The 24,941-nt window shown below is 41.4% G+C and overlaps 1 protein-coding gene across 2 annotated transcripts in view; it reads left to right on the top strand.

The window, feature by feature from the left end:
- The window catches only part of fgf11a (fibroblast growth factor 11a), a 101,569-nt gene that overhangs the window by 37,903 nt on the left and 38,725 nt on the right, over positions 1-24,941 (top strand). Inside the window, exon 4 of one of the 2 annotated variants that reach the window (XM_051428729.1) lies at positions 15,359-15,469. In XM_051428729.1, coding sequence (XP_051284689.1) covers positions 15,359-15,469 — 111 coding nt within the window. Of the gene's footprint in view, positions 1-15,358; positions 15,470-18,202; positions 18,283-24,941 lie in introns of those variants that run through there. The other variant, XM_051428730.1, reaches the window with a different exon arrangement.

The raw sequence follows: 24,941 nt of genomic DNA, 5'->3' as shown, positions 1-24,941 counted from the left end.
ATCTCTCCACTCGCCTCCCACCCTTCTCTCTCCCTATGCGATTGCCCTCCGCTCCTTCATCTCTTGCTGATTCACTTGCTTGCTTTCATCCCCTCCCTCTGAAAATGTTTTCACACAGTCTTCCTCTATCCTTCTCCCTCCCTCCTTCCCTTCTTTTTTATCCATGCACCTCTCCCCCTTTATTGCTCCAACCTCTTGTTTTCCCTCTGTCTCCTTCCATTCTTTCCACCTTAAGTTCCTCCATCTTTCCCGTCTCCTTCACTTTCTTCAGCTTTCCCTCCTTCCCCTTCCACCTTTTATTTCTCCCTCCCATCCACTGCAACTCCTCTTCTTCTACTTTAACTCCCTTTTACCTTTCTTACTCCCTAAATTCTGGTATCCATCCTATTTTTCTATCTCCTTTACTCTGCCCTCTATTCTTTCACCCCCACTCATGTCCCCTTTCTTCTCCTCCCTCCTTTTCTACCTCATTCTCTCTCTCTTGCTCCCTACTTGTCCATCTAGGCGTTCTCTCTCTCTCCCTCCCCGTCTCTTTGTCCTTCCTCCCTCCCCCTCAGGTGATATCGGGTCCTGGCCTGGATCCACACTGGGTGGGCGGGGTCTCCCTGCTGATCGTTACTGTAATTAACATCAGTAAAGAAGGGTCCTGGGATACTGAAAACCTCTGCACCGGCTGACTCACTCTGCTCTCTGTCTCTGTCTTTTCCTCCTTCGATCAGGCCTCTGCAGTGTTCTGTTACAACACAAGCCTTTTAAAGTAGAGATATATCACCGGAACACTGAATAATTTCGGTCTTTGTGAGGTCTCTTTACCTTTGTAGCCAGGAAACTAGCAGCTTCCACCTTTGTGAAACTTTCCCACGGATAAACCCAGGATGCCATTTTTAATTCTTAATAATAAGAATTGATAATTAAGTTAATTCTTGCAGTATGGCCAGAAATGCTACATGAACATCCTCCACCCTGACCTCTTACTTTCCACCTACATGCTACATATACAATTCTTCCTGCACTGGCACTGAATGTTGGCACTGGGTGTCAATTGAGAGGTGCAGATTTGTCCAATTTGGACATAAGTCCTAGGTATACTGGCCAAGACTAACCTGCTGGAGGGACCCAGGGCAAAAAATGAGCTGCTGGACCCACATTGAGCTCCAAAACCCTCCACTCTCTGCACTGAGGGCACTTTCTCTGTGGTAGAAGAGTACCTGACCCCATAATTTGCACAGTGGTCATTTAATTAAACACATACATTTGGGATAATGCAACATATTAGCACAAAACTAAATTCTGCTATCTAAAAAATACTACTCTCTACAGTGTATACTACTCTATATGCATTCGCGACTGGCCTTAACCAAGTAGTTTTGTGCCTAAACCATCGAGCTGGCCTATAATAAAACTGTCATTGTTGAGTATGTAGAAGGCATGGATCAGTGATGTCATCCTGCCAGTAGAGGTACAAGATCAGAAAAAGCTCACAGTTCATTTTGGAGGGCCACAACAAACTACCTGTTTGTTGTTTAGTTTGGATGACTTGTTGGCGAGGTTACAGTACGCTGGATGGATTTTTAGGCTGGCTCCTTCTGTGTGTCTCTCTCATTGCCCTTTCTGTCTCTTACATTCTCTCTTTGACACTCTCTCTCCCTTCCTTGTTTTCTGTCTCTCTGTCTCTGATCTTTCTCTGTTATATTTTTATTTTTTTTGCTGTGGTTTGTTCTCTTACCCACTCCGTCCTTTCTGATCCAGGTTACACCTGTCACACTGGGCACCTCTCCTTCTCTTTCAGTAATTCCTTTGCTCCCTCTCTCTCTTGGTCTCCTCATCTCTGTCTCTTTGCCTATTACAAACGCACCAACCCCCAAGGGTATCTTTCTTTTAGCTTTTCTAAAGTGTCGCCCCCCTTCTCCTTCTCCTTGGTCTTGACTCCTTTCTTGATTTATGCCCGCTGTCTTTGTCTAACTCTCTCTTCTTCTCATCCCATTTTCTATCTTGTTCTTTATCCCCTTTCCTTATCTTCCTCTCCACATACACTCTCTCACATTTGAGACAGCTGCTTTTGTTTCTGTCTCTCTCTCTCTCTCTGACTTAATCATTAGGCCATTCATTTAAGCTTTAAACCATTAAGCTTTAGAGCACAGACTGAAAAGTTCACCCGTGGCTTTTCTAATTAATCCACAACGTCTCACTCTGCCTGACCTATAAGTGTGTGTGTGTTATGTCACTTCTTGCTTGAGTAGTTTCTTGGTCCAAATGAACATTTTCACATGGACCAGTGTGTGCTTGTCCAGGTGTGGTTACTTTGCCAGTGTTATCGCTGTAATTACTGTAGTATTCAGCCCAGAATCCACAGGAAAAAATCCTGCCCAGTGCCAATGCTCAGTGCAACCCATGTCTCCTCGAGCAGCAAAACAAATGTGATTATGGTTAGAATGAAATCCTGAATTTTGTAAAATATCAATAGTAGTAATAGGAAGTAAACATGTTGTGTCTTGTGCTTATTGTCACTTTTGACTTTTATCATTTTCAAATCTTGAGAGTGGCTAAACATAACCTCCAAAATCAGCATGCTTTACCTCCTAGAGACGATATTGTAGGAAAAAGAAGGAAACTTTGTAGGTGTCCTCATTATGTTGATAGAAAACGGGGCAGCATTACTTTACTTTTAAATGGACGTACTGTTGCAAATGAATAGCATATGAACATAATTTCTCAGAGAGGAGGTGGGAGGAAGTGCAGCAGTGTGTCCTTTTATGTAACAATTGAGGGTGTGGAGGTCAAGGTGGTTGAAAGATGTGTAGTGCATCCAACTTTTATGCCAGCGAGAGTTCATGCCCCGTGACAAAAATCTAACTTTTCTTTTAAAGTGTAAATCTTTCATTAACCTTGCCTAACTATAGCTCAAACATACTTCAGTTTGATATTGTAGAAATAATCTAAGAATTTTAAACAACTGCTGTCTTCTTCTTCTTCTCCACGACTTGAGCGCGCCAGAAAGAGCACCTTTAGTCGACCTACGTACAGAATGTTGATGAGCGACGATCGCCAGAGCAAAGCAGTGAATCAGAGAAACAAAATGTTATTTGCAGATTGTTTCACAGCGGTTACATTCTAAAGCTCAAATAAACACGCCCACGCCTCTGCAAAAACCCTGCAGGAAGGTGTCATATTTCTGGATTTTGCAGCTCGTTATGCATCCACAACTCAGACATGGAGCAGGGGAGAGGGACAGACGGAGACAGGAAAATAACCTGTAACCCAGTGTGTGTCCCGAACTCACACCCTGCGAACACAACAAAATAAGAAAATACAGACAGAGGGCTCTGCAGATATAGACACTGCCACACACTGGGGGCCATAAGTGATGATTGAGAGGGATTAGGGTTGTATGAGTTTATAGGAAAATCCTGCATAGTATGTCTTTAGCTGTCAGAGCCTTGAAGTTTGTATGAATCCACCGACAGTTCTCTGTAGTCTTTCTGCTGCAGTTGGTGTGGTGGCATTGATCTCTTTTCTGGAATACTCTTTGAAGTCTGACACATCAGAATTAGATTTTCACAAATGTCAACTTGATCGTCCCTTAGCGGTTATTTCTTCTCCATTTAAGCCATTAAATGTGCCTACTGTTCTTTGGCTAGTTCGTCTCAGCCAGTCACAATGCCGTCTGCCCCACACACAGTTTATGGAGTTGTGTAATTCATATGAGTGGCAGTTTTAATTACAACCAAAAACATGTCAAAACGACGTGAGAGTGTGGTAAACTTTCAGCAGGGCTGCACTTCATCACCTTCGTCACTATTGGTTTTCCTGATAGCTAAAGTTGGGCTGCAGTGTGTGTGTGTGTGTGGAGAGAGAGAGAGAGAGAGAGAGAGAGAGAGAGAGAGAGCTGATGGGAAAGAGGGAGAAGCAGTTTGTTTTGAACGTGTCCCGCCCCTTTCTCTCTCTCCGTCCTATGAGGGATGAGGCTGCTGGCGGTTTGGAGATGATTGATGGTCCTTGTAAATATGGCCATTACCATATAGGCTCTCCCCGCCTTTATCCCCATTATTCATTGTCAACTGGGGCCACTGTGAGCCCCTAATTTTATGCAATTTAGCTGTGCACATAATGTGAATGTGGTGAAATATGAAAATGCGGGAACACATGTGGTCCTTCCCCACCCTGAATCCAGATGTTTTTGAGCTTTTGAGACAAAGCGAAAAGAAAAAAGAGGCTTTACTGTGATATGAAAAAAAATCTACATATCATACTCCACTTGTTCTCATTTCAATACAGGATAGGTTATTGCTTTTGTGGCTGCTGTCGAGAGTTTACCATTGGATGCAATAAATGCTGGGAGATGAAATACTAGCAGTTGTAAAATCCATATGTCCATGGATTAATAGCTTCAGGCTCTCGTGCTAGTGGTGAGAAAGACAATATTAGAGTCAGTGGGGAGTAACAAGCTTATTAACTCCGGAGAAAGCTGAGAAGTGTTTCTGGGACCAGTGTGGAGAGGCATGGCATGTTAAGTAGCAGCAACCAAGCAGGAATTTGCCCACAGTGCTATATTTGATAAAAAGAGAATTATACTGAAATGACCTTTGTCCACAGGCTGAAGAAAAAAACAAGATGGTCTGAACTAGAGGTTGATTTTTAGGCAATATACGCACAAAACACACACAATAAACAGCTGAATACACTGGAAGTCGCTGCATGAAGGCGCACGCATGCCCTCTTGTTCTACAGTGGTAACAGTGGTAACAGTGCAGACACGGACTAGGCAGATTACACTCTTTCACTGCATGAACAGCATGCAACTGTAAATTACTGCTGCTCTGCTGCTCGGCCTCAAGGAGTAATTACTTGAAATTTTCAACTGTGCTTTGTTTCCACCTGTCAGGCGGCACAAAGAACAATCTGTCAGCCAGTTGACTTAGAGTTTTGTGTTACAATATGCCTATTCAATACTGCTTGACGGCTTAAAGAATGGGAAGATACAGCCTCTGCAGCAGTGTTAGTTTAGTGTAATTAGATTTTTTGTTGGTCTAGTTTTAACGCAAACTAAGGACAGGATAGTTAGTAGAAATGGCAGTTAACCACTCAAAGTGCTGTACGCTACATGCTCCATTCACCCATTTACACAATAATGATGATAATAATAATAATTGAAAACTAGTCGCGTTCCGAAATCTACAGCATAACACAACATGTTACTGGCTAAGATTAGATAGTAATGTGCATGGAATAATTGAATCACATGTGACTATTCTTTGTTTTTATATTCGCATTATATATCAGCGATCAGCCCCACGGCTCTCCAAAAGCTGTATCGACCACTAAATGTTATGTTAGCTAACCTTTTCTTATGTTGGCATGCTGCCTGCATGTTTCATCCAGCCATTTTGTTGCCGCTTCTTGTCTAATTCTCAGCGGATTGTGGATGAATTTAGTTCATAAATCCATTTTCTTCCAAGGAGTTGGAACAGCAGGTAACATTACTGATGCAACAGGTCAAGCTGCTAAACAAACTCCTGAATAGGGTTGCAAAGGGGCGAACATTTTCCAGGTAAATTTCCGTAAAACATTCCAATTTGGAAACTTTCATGGGACTTAATGGAAATTATGGGAATTAATGGGAAATTATGGGATTAATGGGAATTTAGGAGAATTAACTGGAAAAGTTGGGTAATTCATACAAACTCCATTTTATACAAACATAAATATAAACATTTTGTTTTGTAATAAGCAGACATGGGCATATACAGTGAATACAAACCCAGTTGAGTTATTCGTCAATAGAACTTTAATAGAGTTTTGTTTTGGAGCTGGTTTGCTAAATAGGCTAATGTAGCTAACAATAACACTAGCCTGCCACTGCCCCCGGTGGCTCGAGAAAAACGCCACAGCACTTGTTGAAATTGAAATAGGCAAAAATGGCAAAATATTATTGAAATGTAAGACTTGGAATAACAGAATTACTTGAAATGTTAGTGTTTCTGTAGAAAAACATTATTATTTCACATTGAGCCACAAACAATAACAAGACAGCTGCTGCACTGGTGGTGTCCATGTTCTTTCCGACTCGTAATGCCCAAAGACAAATTGAACGCTATAAGTGGTACAAGCCAGGCAATTAATAGCAATGGGTTCAATGTATTAACCCCCCCCCCAAAAAAAAAAAAAAACTCCCATATTTTTAAAAATAAATGTTGGCAGGTATGTAGTAGCCTATGCTGATTACTGGGTGTGTGCATGTCATTGACGAATATATTCAACTGAAGTTGCATTAAATCAGGTTGTTTTAAGCAAGATTATCCTGCAAGATATTTATTTTCAACTACATGTAAGTTCCCTGTTATATAACAGTATTATAACAAGCAATATTAAAAATACCCAGTTTATTCCCATTAATTCCCATTTATTCCTGTTAATTCCCATATATTCCCGTTAATTCCCATGGAAAGTTTCCAACTTTGAAAATTCCCGGAATTTTGCAACCCTACTCCTGAACGAGATATTTTGGGTAGTGGAGGAAACAGTCTTACTAATCAGGAGCTAGGGAACAGCGTGTGATTCCTCAGTTGCACTTTGCATTCAAACACTTATCACTTCATTTGTCCATTCGTCAGTCTTTGACGTTATCACCTTGTTTTTAGTTGTTGAAAAATGTCATACGTTTCGTCATGCTCGTTTTTTTGAGACGAGAAGACGAGACAAAGCAGGGTAGAGGGCAGAGCCAGAGCTGTCAGAGTTTCTTCATGTTGGAACATGTGAAAGGTGATGAAAAAATCACTTCAAACATGTTTTATCTTCTTCAGTAAACCCAGAGGGAGACAAACACTCTTGCCGGGGCTTGCTGTTGCATCATCTACATTGCAACTTCAAGAAACAGTCAAATCCCATACCCCATACCAGCTGTGTTACGCACTCATTTTCATAGTATACTCTTTGCATACGAGAAATACTTTTAGCCCACCTTTAATGATATAAATGGGGGTTTAAAACATAGTAGAAACATACCAAAAAAAAGTTCTACTGATATTATTCCAATACATAAAATTATACAATTCAGTGGACATACTTTTCATAGAGTCGCGCTTGCTTTTGGCAGACCTTGAAGGAAACATTCTTTGACTCTCTGTCATTTGTTTTTTATGACTTATCGACTGACTGCATGACTAAATGTACTCTCCTTGGAAAAGGGATCATCCAAAAGGGGGTCTCGGAATGTTATCAGCTCTGTGCTGAAAACTCCCAACGTATGAAGACAGTGAGAGAGGTGAAGAGGCTAGAGGACTGGGGGAAGGGGAAAAAGCAAAAAGCAAACTGTGTTTCAACTTTTTTTTTGTTTTTGTTGGTTCTGCCTCACCACTAACTGAAATTTATTTTTGTAGTTTAATTAGTGAGCATATACTGAGTTTTTTGAGCATATACACACACCATCTATACTCTATAATAGTATAGATAGTACACTGCTTAAATTGAGTTTTGAGGGAAACTTGCTGTAGCAGAACCACTAGTGTCTGTCTAACATGTGTCTTCGTAAAGTCCAGTATAGATGATTACCTCCTAAAAAGTGTCTTAAAGTATCAGTTTTTTCCATACTGTATTAGCTCCCCGACTATACCAGCAGCCCGTCTACTCTGCTTTTTGTGGTTCATTTTGGGTGCTGCGATGCATGCAGCTCCTGATTCTTCGGTGCTGCCAAACGCTGAAACAGTTAGTGAACTACAATGACCATAATTCATCAGTGATCGTCAGTGATGTAGCACATCTGTGCTCCCCGGAGTTTGACCGCGTCTGTGCTGACACGGACCGAACGGAGAGCATTTAAAATGACGTCTCGACAAACAGATGGAAGTGTAATCATCAGCGGTGCCGTCAGCTTCGAGAGCTCTGACAGACTTTAGTGCCTGAAAAAAATATGAATTACTGCACTCGCTAAATGAAACATCAATATCAAGTCCTCAGTGTATCCCAGTGCTGCTGAAGTGAACTGACTACCTGTGGGAAACAGGGTGGGACAATCAGAGAGATTTACTCTCCCTCTTTCTTTCCTTCATCATGTCTCCCTCTCTTTTCTCAGTAGCTCTATTTTTTTTTCTCCTTTTCCACCCCCTCATCTGCCTCTCACTCTGAATGGCATGTCAGTCAATCAGCAGAGTCTCTCTTGCTTTTAAGGGACGTTTTATTGATGCGTTGCTCAAACTCCTTCACCATCTTTCGCTCTTTAAAAAGGGCAGGAGTAAGGGCTTCCCAGCTGACTGGATGTGCAGTTTTTTTGGGGTAATGAGGTAATGAAGGAGAGAGGGAGGGGACGAGAAGAGAAAGAAAACCGGAGAGTGAAGAACAGAGAAGGGGAGAAGGGGGACAGAGAGGATAGTGAAAAAGTGAAAAAGCAAAAAAAAAAAAAAGGGGAACGGACAGAGCTGAATGAGAGAGGGATAGAGAAAGAACTGACAGGCTTGAGGCGTGGCCATATTAACCTGGAAAATGTGCTGTTGGGGCTCCTACTGACCCTCCAGCTACTGTACCACTCTGTACAATGTGTACCCTGAGGCCTCCATGTTCCCATTAACTCCAGTGCAACCAGCAATACTACTGTATGTGTGAATGATACCAAACTAGATTGTTATAAGTTCATTGAACATGTACCATGTGAGAACAAAATAAACTAAAACACTAATACTCTTTAAAATAGATTTTCATACAAGACACAGCATCAAAATTACCTAATGATGCAAATATTGACGATGAACCTGGGGGCTTTTGGGGCCCCTCGGGGTCTGGTCCCCAGTTTGGGACCCAGCCTAAGGAAGGAGGGGGTGGAGGGAAAAACTTGGAGGTAGGAACTTGAAAAACAGGGTGAGGGAATTAGGTGAGGAAGTGAGGAAAGGGAGAGAAGGAAGAAAAAAAGAAGTAAAAGACTAAAGGAAGGAAAAAAAAAGAACTTAAAGGTACCATGCAGTATTTGACCACTAGTAGCACTATGGAGCAATGTTTTTATGAGCAGGTACTAGTTGAGTTTATAACGTGCTAGCAAGAGTGACACAATTTACATCCCTGCCGCTGGTTTCGGCTGTTTCTGCTCATCGGCATCTGGCGGCAGTAAAACAAAAGTAACGTAGCAATGTGCCAAAACAAGCAGTGGAGACTTGAAGCTAGCAAACATGGACATAAACAATGCTGGATTCTAAATATATTTTCCTTTAAGGAATTCTATTGAATTAAAAAAATGACTGACAACCTTATCACAAGACATGATACTTATTGGACAGTTCCGTAAAACTACAAATTAGCTTCTTTTAGCTGCTGTTTTTTTCAATTAACACTTAAAAAATCTGTCTGTACAATATACCACAATTACTAAACCCCCCCCCCACACACACCCTTCGGCCTCGTTACATACAGGGCACAGGACGTGACTCGTGCCCTGCAGAATAGACCAACGTGGATGTAATTCCTGGGCGAATGGTGAGAGGACATTGACAGGAGAAAGACAGGGATGGACAGAGGGAAGGAGAGGAAAATATTTCTGCTGCGTGTGTGTGATGACAGGCAGACAGATATTGTCCTTGGCAGATCATCTCTGCTTCTTTAGCCAAGCCCATGCTGTCGAAGGTGTCCAACACACACGCATTAAGAATTAGAGTGTGTAATGAGGGTGAAAATAACACTAGCTGCTGCCCAGTTGTCATCTGACTTGAGTCATCGGGCAGCCGGAGGGTTCAGGGTGACTTTAATGGTTGAAATTCTTAATAAGTAAAATTAATCCTGCTCTTTATTAAGGTCACTCTATAATTGGCATTGAATGTCTGTGGGATTGTAAGAACAAATCCTCCTCACGCATAAACACAAACACAAGCAAATGCTCTTGTGCTCTAGGATATGATGCACTCTGATAACAAATCTATTGTCTGTTGTTGACTAATCCTACGATATATTCCCAGGATACATTATAATGTGTCAGTATGATTGCATACGAGCATGAATTGGTTTGAGTCCCATGGTCTTAATGATATTTTAGAGGCTTTTCCACTCTGCCAAGAATAAAACTCTGGGGGAAACTCGGCCTAGCGGTAATTTGGGGAATAAAAATTCTAAGCATAAAAATGGGAAAATCAGCAGCTTTAATCCCAAAATGTCAATACAAGCTTTCAAAGCATCTTCCAGAACCCTGGGCTGGATTCAGGCTGTAACTGGCCCAGTGTTTTTGTTGTATTATAAATGTAGCTTCCAGTTGAGTTTGACCCGTAATCAGGACTAACAGTATTTCTGCCTTTGCTGCTTCAATTTTCACCATTCTTTTTTAAATCTGTCTTTTGGAAGTTCTCCAACACTACTACATTTCCGGAATACCCCTTTAACTGTTTGCAGAAAGCCCAAAATTTCTATAGGGACCATAACCTCTGAAATCTGAAGCAGGCTGCTGCCGGACTGCGTCATTTAAAAGTACGTTGATCAATGACTACATAAATACATGTAGCTTCCAACCAAAACAATATGTTCATACCTACCAGCTGACTACTAACATCCAATCATATTCATGCAAGGTAGCAGCCATTGTAACCTGGCACTTGAACGCAGCTATTTGCTGCTGCCGTTAATGTTTCAACTTATTCAACTTGCTGTCAGAGCTTGCTTGCTGACCACGGCAACCAAAACTGAGGAAAAGGATACAGTTACTGATGTTACCGATATCTGAGTTCTCTGAGTCATTCACCTCTTCACTAGCAGTGAACACACAGATCAGTGAGCAGAAACGATCTTGGACGTCAACTTCATTATTATGCTATCTTATTAATTAGCGTATCATATTGTTTACTATTTCCATCGGCGATGTTGCAACCTGCTGCCGCCATTTCCATCGACACAGTGGCAACCGCTCGCTGTCTGAAAGTGCCTTTACTCTGCTGATACACTCATGTCAACACCGTTAGCTGCTGCAGCCCCTTTCACCAACCTCCTCCCTATGTGATAAACTTTGTGTATTGTTGATTTAATTATGATTGCTTGGAAATTACTATTTGCTAGAAAAGTCATATATTGTGCACCCCTCGCCCAGCAGAAATACCATCTAAGTTTGACCGAAGAGCCACGGAGACAGCTGAAGCAGCTATGGTCACCCCACTGGAAAAGACTGGGGTAATAGAATTTCATTGTCCCAACATCTCACCCCCTGCTGATAATTTGTGTTCGACTAGTGATGTCTGATCATCCATCCATCTGTTTGACATATCTAAATATTTACTAGCTAGATTGCCATGGACTTTCCTTGTCCCCAGAGGATGATTTCTGATGATTCTAATGACCCTTAACCTTCACAGAAGTCACCCTCCTTCAACACCCGGGGCCCCTGGGAAAAACTTTAATTTTAAATTTTTCTAAAATTACACATCAGTGATCCCCAGAGGATCAATCCCAGTGTGTTTAGGGTTAGAGCTTTCCTCTAGTGTTACCTTTTGGCCAGAATCTTGACATGGGGACATCAGACTAGGTTTCAGACTGGTTTCATACTGTGTTGAAATTGTGAGGGTGGAATCTGGGCTCTGTTTGCTGACGACGAAGCATCCTTTACTTTGAAAGTCTTGTTTTACAAGTTGTCACTGAATAAGGTAAACTACCACTGAGCTACAACCCACGGAAATATTGGTCTGCTGACTTCAGTTACTTATAATAGAAAGATTTTTAAAAAAATGACTAACACTGCTTTTTGTTTAATATTGTATTAGATTTATTATGTGTATTTTCTTGCATTTTCAATCTAGACATAGAGTCATGCTGCATACACATTAACCTTGGTAATGTCTGTGTGTGTGTTTGTGCATTTAAACCCTCAGTTTAACTAAGATACTGCCCCAGGTATCCAGGGTTCTAAATTAACTTTTTTGATTACCAGCCAATTTGGCTGGTAACTTTCTAAAGTTATTAGAAAGTTATTAGAAACTTTCTAAAATTACCAGCCAATCAGAATTTCCACTAGCCAAATTTTTTCCAGTGAAATTGTTTGTTTTGTTTTTTTCTTTTGCGTACATGCGGCAGTCCGTACAAAACATGACGACATTTTCGTGATCAAACACAAGCCATTCACGACCCGTCAGCCATTTGGCATTGAACTTTTTTTGTTCGTTTCGCACGCATTGTTGTTGATATTCTCAACCTCATCCCCTGCCTCCTTCCTCTTCTCGCCCCCAGACGTCTGTCCAACCAACCACCGCCGCATTTAGTTGAAGTTTAGGCTACTTTTTAATTTACTTTAGCTAGCTCCCTCCCTTCTTTTGATAGTTTCTGCACTGTTCATTCTTTTTTTTTTTTTTTTTTTTTTTTTTTTTTTTTTTTTTTTTTTTTTTTTTTTTTTTTTTTTTTTTTTTTTTTTTTTCTCTTCCGGCCGGGTTTTTTTACGTCATCATGTAGCATCACGACAGTGTTCAGGGAACAGTAGAGCGGCTCTGACTGACATGATTGCCTCATGCATCACCGGCCAAACTGGCTAGTTTTTTAAAGTTTTTATTAACGCATTTGGCAGGTTGGCGGGTGTTAATTTAGAACCCTGCAGGTATCACTCAAGGCAGTTTCTGCTGCTTTTAGCCCTTGCTTCTACATGGATTGAGTAAGAGATGCTGTGTGTGTGCTATCTTTGTGAAGGCTATGTGCGTGCACCAGTAGTCTTGCATGTCGTCGTGTCCAAACAAGTGTTTTTTTGGATCACAGCATCGTTACCAAACAGGGATGTACGGAGGCAGAGTCACGCTAAAGGTCAACGTCATCCTCCTTGGGCCTGTGTGCGTTTGTAGCTCGGCTCTGCTCGGCACTGTGGCAGATTTGTTAAGCAGCACATGGCCTGGTGTGTGGTCTGAGGCTTAATTTGGGATTAACACTCAGGATATAACAGATTACCACACTCCACGTTCGACCTTCTGTATGTAGTCGGCCAGCGGTGGATGGATGAGCTTTTATCTTTCAGTAGTTACAGCGACTCAATCCCGCTGCTGAGGCCAGAACCTCAGATGAAAAACCTCCAAACATGTTGTGTCACACTGTCGGCATGAAAGGGAGGATTACACACCAGCATTTTCTTCTTACTAATTCACAGACATCAAGGCTTAGCTCAAACCCTAATGAGCATCAACTTCCCGATGTTCCCAGAAACATGTGTTAGCTTTGCAATCACAAAAAGTAGTACATTCTGTGTTACCTTCTCTTAAAATGAGAAGAATCCTGATTGAGGAAGATGTTGGAAATTGTTAAACTGTAAATAAAAAACTGTGAAAAAAGGGATATAGTACAATATAATATTAATAATTACACACATTTTTAGTGCTATATTGCATTGATGTTCATATCATATGGAATTTAAGGCTTTCATTTAAAGGGGCACTCCAACGGTTTCACAAATCATGGTCAATTTACTTTTAATGGGAAATTCTACTCAGAAAAGAAAAACAGTGGTATTATGAATATGTATAGATATATATATCAGCCTCCAAATTGTAGTTGGGACTGTCTATTAGCTATTTCTCAGGTTGGCACCAAACTACACTGACATTTAAATTAAAAAAAGTTACACACTAATAATTATACTACTAAAAAATAACACTTTTTGTACAACATTACAAAAAACTGCTACGGCTGAATTCCATTTATCTGTTGTGAAAAGAAGGCTAGCATTGGGATTAGCCATCTCACAATGACGTGTGATCCCTCCCAAATTGGGATAATATGAAGCTGTCATGTTTTTCCCTGAATGCCATCAATACAGCAAAACAAAAATACACAATTTGGTTGCATTATGGGATATGTAGGATACAGTGTTTTTGGTGCTTGAATTTGTGGGAATTTTATTTTATTTTTTATTTTTTAATTATATTTTAGATTGCTAGAATACCGCTTTAAGGAAAAACATGACTTTGGTAGCATTATAGAAGGTGAGTTAGTTAGATGAAAAGATAAATGAAATATGAAAAATGCTGAAAAACTCTTTTTAAAGTTATTTTATAATCAGTCTGGTGAATGTAAACGCAGGGATGGATATCTTCTGCAGTGCATGTCTCTCTCTTTCTCTCTCTCACACAAACACCCCTGCTGTCAACCGAGGGCCAACTGCCAGCTGCCCCCGTACTTCTCCGTCCTCATCCATATTTGATGCGTCTCATTAAAACTTAATTGTGGAAACACTTCAGCATTCTGACATTCCTTCTGATCCACTATTTAGTCTCCCTCAGCACTTCGGAGCGAAAGAGCCCCCTCAGTCATGCGTGTGCTCAACACAAACACGAGGTTATAAAGGAAGACACGCCAACTTCTCTCTAGAGCGGTGGCAGATGCCTGATTGGTTCACCGAAACAAATAGTAGTCTGATGCCTCCAAGTGAATTGAGTAAATGATGACAGTTGGTATTTGGGATCGGGGTAAACAGACGATAGGAGATGGTTTGTTAAACTTTCAGCATGACGGTTAAGTTATTCTTGTTTGTTTCTTGAGTTTTTGCCATCTTACATGCAGGAAATTGAGCTTTCTGCTCTTGGTTGCCAACAACAAGGTGTTACCACAAAGGTTTACCCCTCTGGAATGGCCCATTTACTTTCAGCTACACCTTTTATTACTAATAAATACCAATTATTAAAATTAGTGCCCCTTAAGGGAAGGTACAAAAACTTTGTGTCATTTTGCTTGACGCCTTTCCATCCAGACTGACAAAAAAAATAGAAAGTTCGACTTCTAAATGTTACAAACTGGACCTTTAAGTGGCTAACAACACGTTCTTAGTAACTTGTGCACCTCAATACTACAAGGACATCAGCACAAGGTTGAGACTTATCTACTAGTCACACAGAAACTCCAAGAAACTGCTCATCCTACCCAAACACTTAATTAGCAGCCTAGCTAAGCAGTTAACGAACCATATTCCTGCTAGCTTAGCGGCTAACAAGAGCAGACATTGAAACTGCAGAGACACACGCACTAATGCCCAGCCTTATAAACTGAAAGCATGTTTGAATCCTCTTTCCACTGTGATATGAGTGATAGGCAGCTGGTACAAGCAACCTCACACGTGCCTGGGTGTAAACACGCACACACGCGCAGAATGAACATCTTGCGTGCCTCACTTGAACCTGTCCATGAAAGATGCTTCTTTTTAGCAGACACCGGGGTCCCATCAATCCTGCTGAAGGCCACAGTCACACACACACACACATGCGAGCACACACACTTCACTGTTTGACTATTTCACAGTGCAAATATCAAGACCTGCTTCTTGTTTAGTCACTGTGCACGCTCATAGGTAGGTATGTGCGTTGATGTACGTGCACTGACAAGTGTGCGTGTGCGCGTTCCTGGATGCTAACATGTGTTTAACCCTGTGTTTGCTCTGCAGAGCCCCAGCTGAAGGGCATCGTCACGCGGCTTTACTGCAGACACGGCTTCTACCTCCAGATGCTGCCGGATGGCACCATGGAAGGCACAAAGGACGAAAGCAGCTCCTTCTGTAAGTGAACAATCAGACACGCAGTGATGTTGTCAGCTAGTTTGATATAGGTGTGTGTTTCATTGCTCTGCCAGTACGTGCACCGCTGCGAGTTTCCCCCGCTTCCATGCCAAAGGACATTTAAAAAGGGACTTCCTGGTAGGACAGTCGTATATCTGAACGTCTCGACAGCACATGAATGCACGATAACACTGCCGTGCTTTCTGCTTTGATTCACACTAGGATCCATCAGGCCGAAAATGTATACACACTTGGCGAGGTGCACTGGGTGAACGCCAGCTAAATTGGATTTGTTCACGTTACGTAATATATGTGCCAGGACCCTGGCACAGATGATCGAACACGTTTTTACATGTTTTGCTTACAATCATCCTGACCTTTAAGTAACAAGCCTCATGTATCTGTGAGTAACTCATCCGTGTCAGTGTATACAATACACTCTCAGTGTGTGTGTGTGTGTGTGCTCTCAGTCCTGGCTGATATATAAGTAGCTGTGTGTACTAAAGCAGCAGTGCTAGATGATGTTCCCAACAGTCTCGCTTATCTCAGACACTGATGTGAGTACGTAGTGATTCCTATAGAATCTTTACGGGATATTTACAAACCTACAGTAATTCACTATACAGATTATTCAAATCAGAGTAATCTAGTGCCTAGAGGTGTCTTCTTCCTCCTACTGTTATCTCCATGTTCCTGGATAAACAGTCAAACAGCTGCCTGCCTGCAGAATGAAGTATTAAAACAATCCAGTACTTAGACTTTAGACATTCTGTTTTTAAATGGCGAGAGTAAGGTAGATCAACAATGAATGTAATTGTGATCTTTGAATGATAAAATTAAATTACAATTATTAAAACGGTGGAAAGTAAAACACAAAGAGATGAATTAGCACTAATTAGCACTAAGCATAAAGGATAGCTAAGGCGGATGGGAAATTCACTAGTTTTTCAAGTAATTTAAAATGAAAAAAACTTTAATTAAAATATTTGAATCAAAATTTTTAACCTAAAGATAATGCCAGATTAAACAATTAAGTGATCACCAAAGCAGGTTGGGTTTATTCTCTCCATGAATAGAAAATATAATAATCCATCAAATAGTAGTAATAGACCAACTGACCAACAGACCAATACACTCACCATGAGTGGCTAAACAAACACAGGACAGCAACAGGGCGCCAGTAATGAAGTACAAATACTTACTTAGTATTTCTTTTTCTGACAACATTTTGCTTTCACCCCCTACATTTTCAAAACAGACTTGTCAGGTTACTTTCCCAATTATTCTTGTTTTTTTTTCCGTCATTGCACGCCTTCCCAACATCAAGACTGGTGCATGTCACACATGACAAAACACACGACAGAAGGAGACTCGACCCTATTTGTAGTTTCAGTTAGCTTTGCACAGAAACAGCTGGTACAAATGTCCTTCAGAGAAACCAAGAGTTTTTTTATATATATAAATATATAGTCCTTTTATACTCTGATATGTTCAGGGCCTGTACTTTTACACTTTTACTTGAGTAAACAAGTTGAAGCAGTCCTTCTACTTCTACTGTAATCTTTTTTTATACAAATATGTGTATTTGAGTAAGGAATGTGTGTACTTTTTTCACCTCTGGTTACCCACTCTCTGCCTGAAAGCACCTTAATGCGGTAAATAATCGCTACCTGAATCTGTTCTGGCTTCCATATCCTCTGTCCCCAAAACCTCACATTCACATAGCACTATTTTAGGCTGACTATATGCACTCATCTTGTAACTGCAGCATTTTAAAACCTTTTGAATCGGGACTTAGAGCTCTACCCATTAGTACAAAAACCTGCTGTCGTCCTCTGTTGTTGAATCTCCTGATGTATACACACCAACACCCTGTGAGAGGTCGTCACCTGGGTGATTACTGACCAAAAACATCATATTGCATGATCCTCAGAGTCCCTGGACTCCCTCCAACCCTCCCAAAGAGATCAATATTGTATTATAGGATATCCCTGATGGGCAACACAGCATTTTTTTCTGTCATAACACCACTCTGGATGGAAAACATGAAGTTAGCACTATTTTGGATTTACAGGAGGAGGAGAAAATGAAAATCACACTTTGACTCTTAGTTGTGGTTCCCTCTGTAAAGTCTGTATTTCAGCATTTCTTTGAGATTGAGCAGCAGTGTTTCCAGGCTTGAATAACCTGGGTTTAACCTTGAGGCATTTCCTGTGAGGTTCTCCCTTGGCATTTGTCCCAGAAATAACATTTAACAGCATGTTACTTAGACATTGGCAGGATTATGTTTGCTGATTGGAAACTTGCAGTTGTGTTTGCGCTCATTTAGATTTGGTCGAGTAAAACATTTCAGTCCTCTGCGAAAATAAAATCCAAGAGTATTGGGAAAACTTGTGAGAGTTTATCCGACAGCTGTTTGGTTAAATTAGGCCCACAACACCTCCACAGTAACTGATTAGACCTGTTCTCACCTCTTCCTCTTATGTAACAGCACACCTACACTGACGCAAACATCGCTGCACTTTGAACTTTCAACATTCTCGTGTCTGAAATATTCATCGCACAGCACCGTAGGGCACATCCGAAGGCGAACACTTCCAGACGGGTGTAAAGACTACCGTTGCGTAACAGCGCTCCTGGTGTCTCGGGGTATTTAACATCAGTCAGTGGAGGTCACCCCGCAAAGTGTTTGCGTGGGTTTGACTTATGGTTCATTTTATAACAACTATAATTCCATCAATCCCGGGATCTGCTTTAATGCCGTCCCCGGCTCTTTGCATTCTCAGGGGAGAGCATGTGGGGGAGGTTGACAGGTAAGTCCTGTAAAACTCCTCAATCGTGCACTTTTTATCCAAGTCTAATTATTTATGCATTCACGCAGGGATCGTTGAGTGATTGACATCATTGTAACTGAGTATCAATCAGCAGCACAATCATCTACCTGGCTGCACAGAATATTGAAAGGGTAGAAATAGCTGTGTGAGCATGTACTGTAACACACTGACTGTCAGGCTTATCTGCAGTAGTCTCCTTGGGAGAAGAGACTTTTCCGTATAATGCAAACTGGCCTGGAACCAGACAGCTTTCAGTTTCACTGCATTTCAATCGTAGCTCCAATTTCCCCAAAAAACCTCTTCTTCTTTGCTTTTTACAGCCAATAGAGATCATGTACGTGTGTACAAACTGGATGAACAAAGTGTTTCCTGATACTGTCAAGACTGACAACTTTGGCACGAATAGATTCATCTGCTTGGGGATCATGGGGCAAAAACGAGCAGCTGGGCCCCCATTAACCCCGATTCCTCTCCCTCTCTACTCAATATATACATCCTGGCCTCACTGCTGAGTGTGAATTTGATTAAATTCAAATTGATTTAGGAATATGCACCTTGTAGCAAAATATCAGCTTAAATGTAGCTCTTAAAATTAGAATCTGACACACAGGCCTTCTTCGAGACAGGGTCTCAAGATAAGGTAATAAAACAGGCACTTATGTCATGTCAGTTCATATTATGCTTTAATGGTGCTTTTATTGTATTCCCATATAAAGTTATGATTAATCAAATTACCATAAATGACCACACAGTGAACTTGGGGCTTTTTCAGTCTGGGGCTCTGGGGCAGTGATCCATATTCCCGTTGGTAATCCATCCTTGCACCTTAGCTATCAACACACATTTCTGTCTTGTGAGTTTCCCCTGATATGTGACATGTATCCAGGGTCCTGTTTTTGTAGTTTCAGGGCTAAAACAGCTAGCACTCAGCTGATCAGATAGATAAAATAAGAGTTTATCCAGATTATCTAAATCACTTGAGCTGCATGTGAACGTAGCCAAAATGTCCAACAATCTCTAATGCAGGTTAGTGTTAGCTACCACAGCATGTACTATAGGTCAAAGTTGCAGTATTTACTATTCCACACATGTATAGCCTTTGATGCCTGCACCTGCCCAGAGCTCTTGTAATGCAGAATTGGCTCTCCCATCGGCTTCCTGAGCCATTCATCCACCCTTTACGCAAGTCCGCACAAAATCCCACAATACATATTGTGACAATAAAGCACAAACCATTACTGACTAATTATTTGTCTTTTAATGACATGATAGTGACTTTCAAATTTGATGATTTGACTACCTTTTACTTAACACAGAGTAAACACTCTTCTTTTTCTGTTTCTGTTTGTGTTTTCCTGTCCACATGTCACAAAGTTCTGTCCCATTTGTGACACGGCTCACCCTAAAAGCACAAATTTGACATTGTGCAGAACACTGCTATTATTTCCATTGGAGAGCACTCAGGTAGTGTCTGAGTGCAGGGGTGCACTCAGACACCACTGTGATGGCAGTTAAAGCCTGTGAGGATGGGCCAATGGACAGTTTGAATAATAATGCAATGACACATATTTTTCAGTTGTGATCTAGACAACATATTATTGGTGTCACCTTCCACTCCCCTCTGTCTCCTCAAAACATGTGCATGGGTTAGGGTTAGACAATAAGACCAAAAAAAAGAGGCAAATCATCAGCAAATGGGATAAATAATTATGTGTGATGAGACCCTTGATGGAGTTCTTGGCTAACTGTGGGACTGACTCACTGTTCTGCACAAAATATGGTGGCGATCGTCTCTGCAATTGCACACAAATACACAATGCAAACACACTTTTTCCAACATCTACAGTACTTGTCTAACTCTATTTGAAAACATAAAAATTCCATCACTGTTTCCCCTTTGACCCTGACTTCTCCTCACGCTCCTTTACACCTGTGTGACCTGCTGTGACCCGGTGTAATTACACAGAACCAATGACCTCCAGGGAGCAGGTGGGAGCATGGACCCTCTCTGACTCCCTCTTGTCACCTGTCCTCCTGGACTGCCTGGCTTTACAGCAGCTGCCTTCACCTCCTGGTCCTCCTGGACAGAAGGGAAAGGTTGGTGTAGGGACAAATGTTGGAAGGAGGTATGGAAGCCCTGAGGGGATGTAGCAAAAAAAAGTGTGGCTTTTGTATGGCCTTGCAATACTTTTATCACTTTTTTTATGAATCTCCCTCCGGGTTTCAATAACTAGGCAATAGAGGAAGTTGTCACAAAGCTGGAAGTGACTTTATATTAAAGCAAACAGCGACAAAAGGAAGGAAACAGAGGATAAGAGGATCAGAGAAGAGAAAGAGGGCACGCTGGAACACGCCAGAGAAAACTGAGCCAGCGAGACAAGACAGGTTGGCGGAGGAAGAGAGAGGAAGTGAAAGGGAGGAGAAAAACGTGAGGACGATAGAGAGGAAGAGAGGGAGCAATGGGGAGCAGGAGGAGCAGCTGGCACACAGCTGATGGCTCCTCAATCACTGTGTCTCCCCCCTCTGGTGGGAGGTCAGAGGAGCTGCCACCCCCTCGTCCCGCCCTGCTCCTCTCTCCTTCTCTGCTCTTGGCTCTTCCAAGCTGTTATGTAATAAAGCTGGAAGAGGAATGAAGGGAGGGGAGAGAGTATGGTGAAGGAGATGAGATTTATTATCTATTTATTGGGGCCGAAGGTGATGTTAAAGGACTACATTGGTGTTTTAGCACGTTTTAGCCACTTTACGCTGAATCGCTTACTCTTTTTGCCAAATACTTTCCTATGTAGACTCTTGAAATATTAAATCAAAGTCTACTTATATGTCACATTATATGTGTGTGTTAATGAATTTGAAACAACTGAAGGATTTAGCAAGTCTGACCCTAATTGTGTATGTAAACATTTTTGTAGCATATTTTAGATGATTCTGATGACGTAAGCTGTTAATTAGAATCTTCCAAAATGTATTTTTTGATGCTACTACCAGGCTTTAGAAATATTCAAAAACAGACAAACACTGGCTGTAGAACCCAGGTTTGGATTATTCCTCTATAATGTTAAATGTTCATGACTAATAACCAACAATCAAAAGTTTGGGAAAAAAGTTATTATTTATTTAGGGTGATTAGTGATTGTAACATACGCAAACGACTGATTCAAATGTTGCTAATGTCTGATGGTGCAAGGACATCATCTTTTTCCAACTGAGCCCCACCCACTTTAAATCAGAAAAAAGAGCAGACAAAAAACAAAAACAAAGTCGCTCTTTAAATAACCAAAACAGTGTTCATCATAACTGAGAAGATCAAAAAAGAGTTTTTGTGGCATTTAAATGTTCATTCCACTCCACTGTGTTACTGTGTTATAGTGCAGTGTATGGGGCCAATCAAACAGACGTGATAGAAAACCACAGATAAAGGCACAGAAGAGGGGGGTTTGGAGGGTTGACAGATGAAGAAACAGACAGAGAAGGAAACAGATCTCAAAGGAGCTGAAGGAAGATTAAAAAACACACAAAAGAAAGCACGAAGGGAATAAATGCGACGAGCAAGTGATGACGGATGGAGCTGCTGGTGTGATTGTCACTGGATTTGGCCTCTTTCCGAATTCTGTTTCTTGGAGAAGAAGAAGAAGCAGAAAGAAAAACCCAGAATGAGACAGCAAGACAGACAGTTTGACAGACAACGGGAGAAGAGAAAAAAAGGAGGAAAGGAAAGTAGAGAGAGAGACAGAGATGAAAGCTATTGACTCTGTGTGTACATCCGAAAGCCATAAGGAGGAAGTTTGATTCGCCGACTTTTATCCACTGTAATTACCATCTCCCACTGTTGCAAGGAAATTTTACTTATCTCTTTCTATGCTCTGGAACAAGTCTACTTGTTCTCTCTGTCTAACTTTCCCCAGTGCTCGATAACGCCTCTTCGCAGAGGACAGAGAGGGAGAAAAATTCAAAGACTTGAAAGGCAGATGAGGGAAACTTCACTCTGCGTGAAAGCTGCAGCATTCAAGGAGGAAGAAATGTGAACATCGAAAGCTAAAGCTCTCCCAGCCAGAGAAGGAGTAAAGGTAAAAGACTATACCAGAGCGGGCTCGTGTGGATGAGAAGAAGAGCATGAAGAATACCAAACGAGGGGAAGTGAGGATGGAAGATACAAAAGAGGGGAGGCAGAGATAAGAAGAGAGACTGATGAAGAGACAGGCGGAGAAGGCTGCGGGATAAAATAGGACAAAGATGAATGGACGCGGATGGAAAAGTATTGGTTTCACGGGACGGAGAGAACGACAGCAGGCCACGAGGGAACTGAAAGGGAACAAATAAGGAAGAAAAATGGAGAGACGTGTAAAAAAACAGAGTGAGATAAGAAAAAGGTTGTTAATTCATGACAAGGCAGGGTGAAAAGACAGAAAGCACCAGGGAAAGAGAGGAGAAGAGAAGAAGTGGGAAAGACAGATGGACTGAAAAGAAGACAGATAAAGGCTGAGAGAAATCAGTTATGGAGAGGGAAAGCCTGGGGGAAGAGGTAGAAGTTAAATAACAGGAGAGTGAAGGTAGTTGTCTTGTCATCAGAGTCATCGACCACCAGGGAAATCAGGCGTGAAGCTCAACTACAAGTCATTTCATCTACCATTGAGTCTTTAAAGCTCATTTTTTACAACACAAATGACAGTGTGTGAATGTAGAGACGCTGTTTCATTTGTTGCCCATGCAAATCAACTTGTTTTCTTACAACTTTATTAATTTGATTGTCACTGTACTGATCCCAGTGCAGTGGTCTGTCTCGTTTCAAAAGGTAGATGTTGAATAAGGATGATTTAAGTAGCTGTAATTAAACGTGAAACAACAGCATAAAGCTCTTGAGATGGACATTTACTAAACAGCCAAACTATTATATATTACTTTGCCATGCCTAGGCTTAAACTTAATAAATATTTTGTATGTACATATTTCAATGTGTGTCGTTTGACAGTTAACCATGTAGAGAGTGACAAGAAACACAGCAGGGGTACGACTATTGACAGTATATATAATGGCCAGAGCTTCCGGGTCCGTGAAGTGAAGCCAACACGTGTGTTAACCCTGCATTCTATGTAAGGGCCAGCAGGGGGAACTCCATTGGCTGCAATACAAAACTGCAGTCTGACCAAAGTTCTCATTTGATTTAGTGGCTCAGTAAACAGTCTCCTAATGAGTGTATGGGCTGAATCGCTAGTTTTTAGTCTTCCATTGTATCCTGCTACGGACAAGTTGAAACTGCTCAGCCAATGATAGCAGCTCAACACGCAGTGCGTCACCTTCACTGGCTCTGGGAAAACCCAAGGCTTCGAAACTGTATTCCACAAACCAATGGGTGATGTCACGATTCACAATTGGGTATGACATGCAACATTCCACTTGTACTGCATCGGTGTAGTCCTCCAATACAGATAATGTATCGGAGTTACTAGTTTCCCACATGTTAATCAAACAGTAATATCTTTCCCATTTCTACCATCCATCCTATACTGCTAGGAAAGTGACAACATCGAGTATGCTCAAACTCAGAGTAGGGCTGTGTATTGGCAAGAATCTGGTGATAAGATACGTATCACGATAGAGGGGTTACAATTCAGTATATTGCGAATTATTGCAACACTGTAAGCAATTGCGATTTAAAAAAAAATCTTATTTTAGGAAAACTATACTCCTGCATTTGTATGTATCACAGTCCCTGAAACATTAACATCATATCCCTCAGTTTACATTACAACATTGCTGTCTAGCCGTTGGGGGTGTAATTGATACAGTGTTTTTGAAAATTGATACAATATTACAAAATGAAATATATGGCCTTGCTTACAGTTTCGCAGTATATTGCCATACATTGAATCTTAACCCCTGTGTCATAATATGTATTGTATTGCCAGATTCTTGGCCATTCAAAGACCTAGTGGTTAGTATGGTACAATATTAGTATGCAGAATGGAATTGGGTCATGGCTACTACAGTAATTTGGAGCCTTTCTCAGCATGTACTTGGCTATAGACAGGGAATACAGGCTCCAGCTACGTCCAGTCTGTTGCTTGTTTGAACTGCTGACGGTGCTTTCTGCCACCAGTGAGGAAAAAGTTACTGATTCTGTCAGGGACAATGATGCTTCACTTATCTCAGCTCGAGGATTCTTGATCTTGAGAGCATGATCTCGTTTAGCTTTTCTTTTAGCTTATTCGACTTGAGTGAATAACAATTTAGAGATAATCCAGAAATGAGTCCATTTTACAAGTTTCTGTCACATCACAATGCTTTCGTCCACTCAGCTTCATTCAAACAGGAAATAGAATAAAGGACGCTGGTGCCTGTCCAGCCGTTAAACTCTGCGTGACTTCTTACAGATGACTATAATCCTCTTCTCATTCCAGTAGAGACCAACTGGGCTGCACAATACGGCGCTGCAGAGCGGCAGCGCAGTGTGCAGGCCTGCAGATGACCTCTGCACAGCTTAACTTTGTGTCCTGCTACTGCTTCCCCCTCCTCTCCCTCATTCCATCTCCACTTTCTCCTTGTTTATTTATTGTGAGATCTCAAGCCTCAAATTGACTTGTGGGATTGATTTGGCAACACCCTCCTCCTTCCCCTTCATTTCCCCTCCCTCCGTCTCTCCC

The sequence above is a fragment of the Dicentrarchus labrax genome, unplaced genomic scaffold (genome assembly GCF_905237075.1).
Source record: "Dicentrarchus labrax unplaced genomic scaffold, dlabrax2021, whole genome shotgun sequence".
Classification (NCBI taxonomy): domain Eukaryota; kingdom Metazoa; phylum Chordata; class Actinopteri; family Moronidae; genus Dicentrarchus; species Dicentrarchus labrax.
Note: the sequence above shows the minus strand (reverse complement) of the source record. Positions and strands in the feature narration are given on the sequence as shown.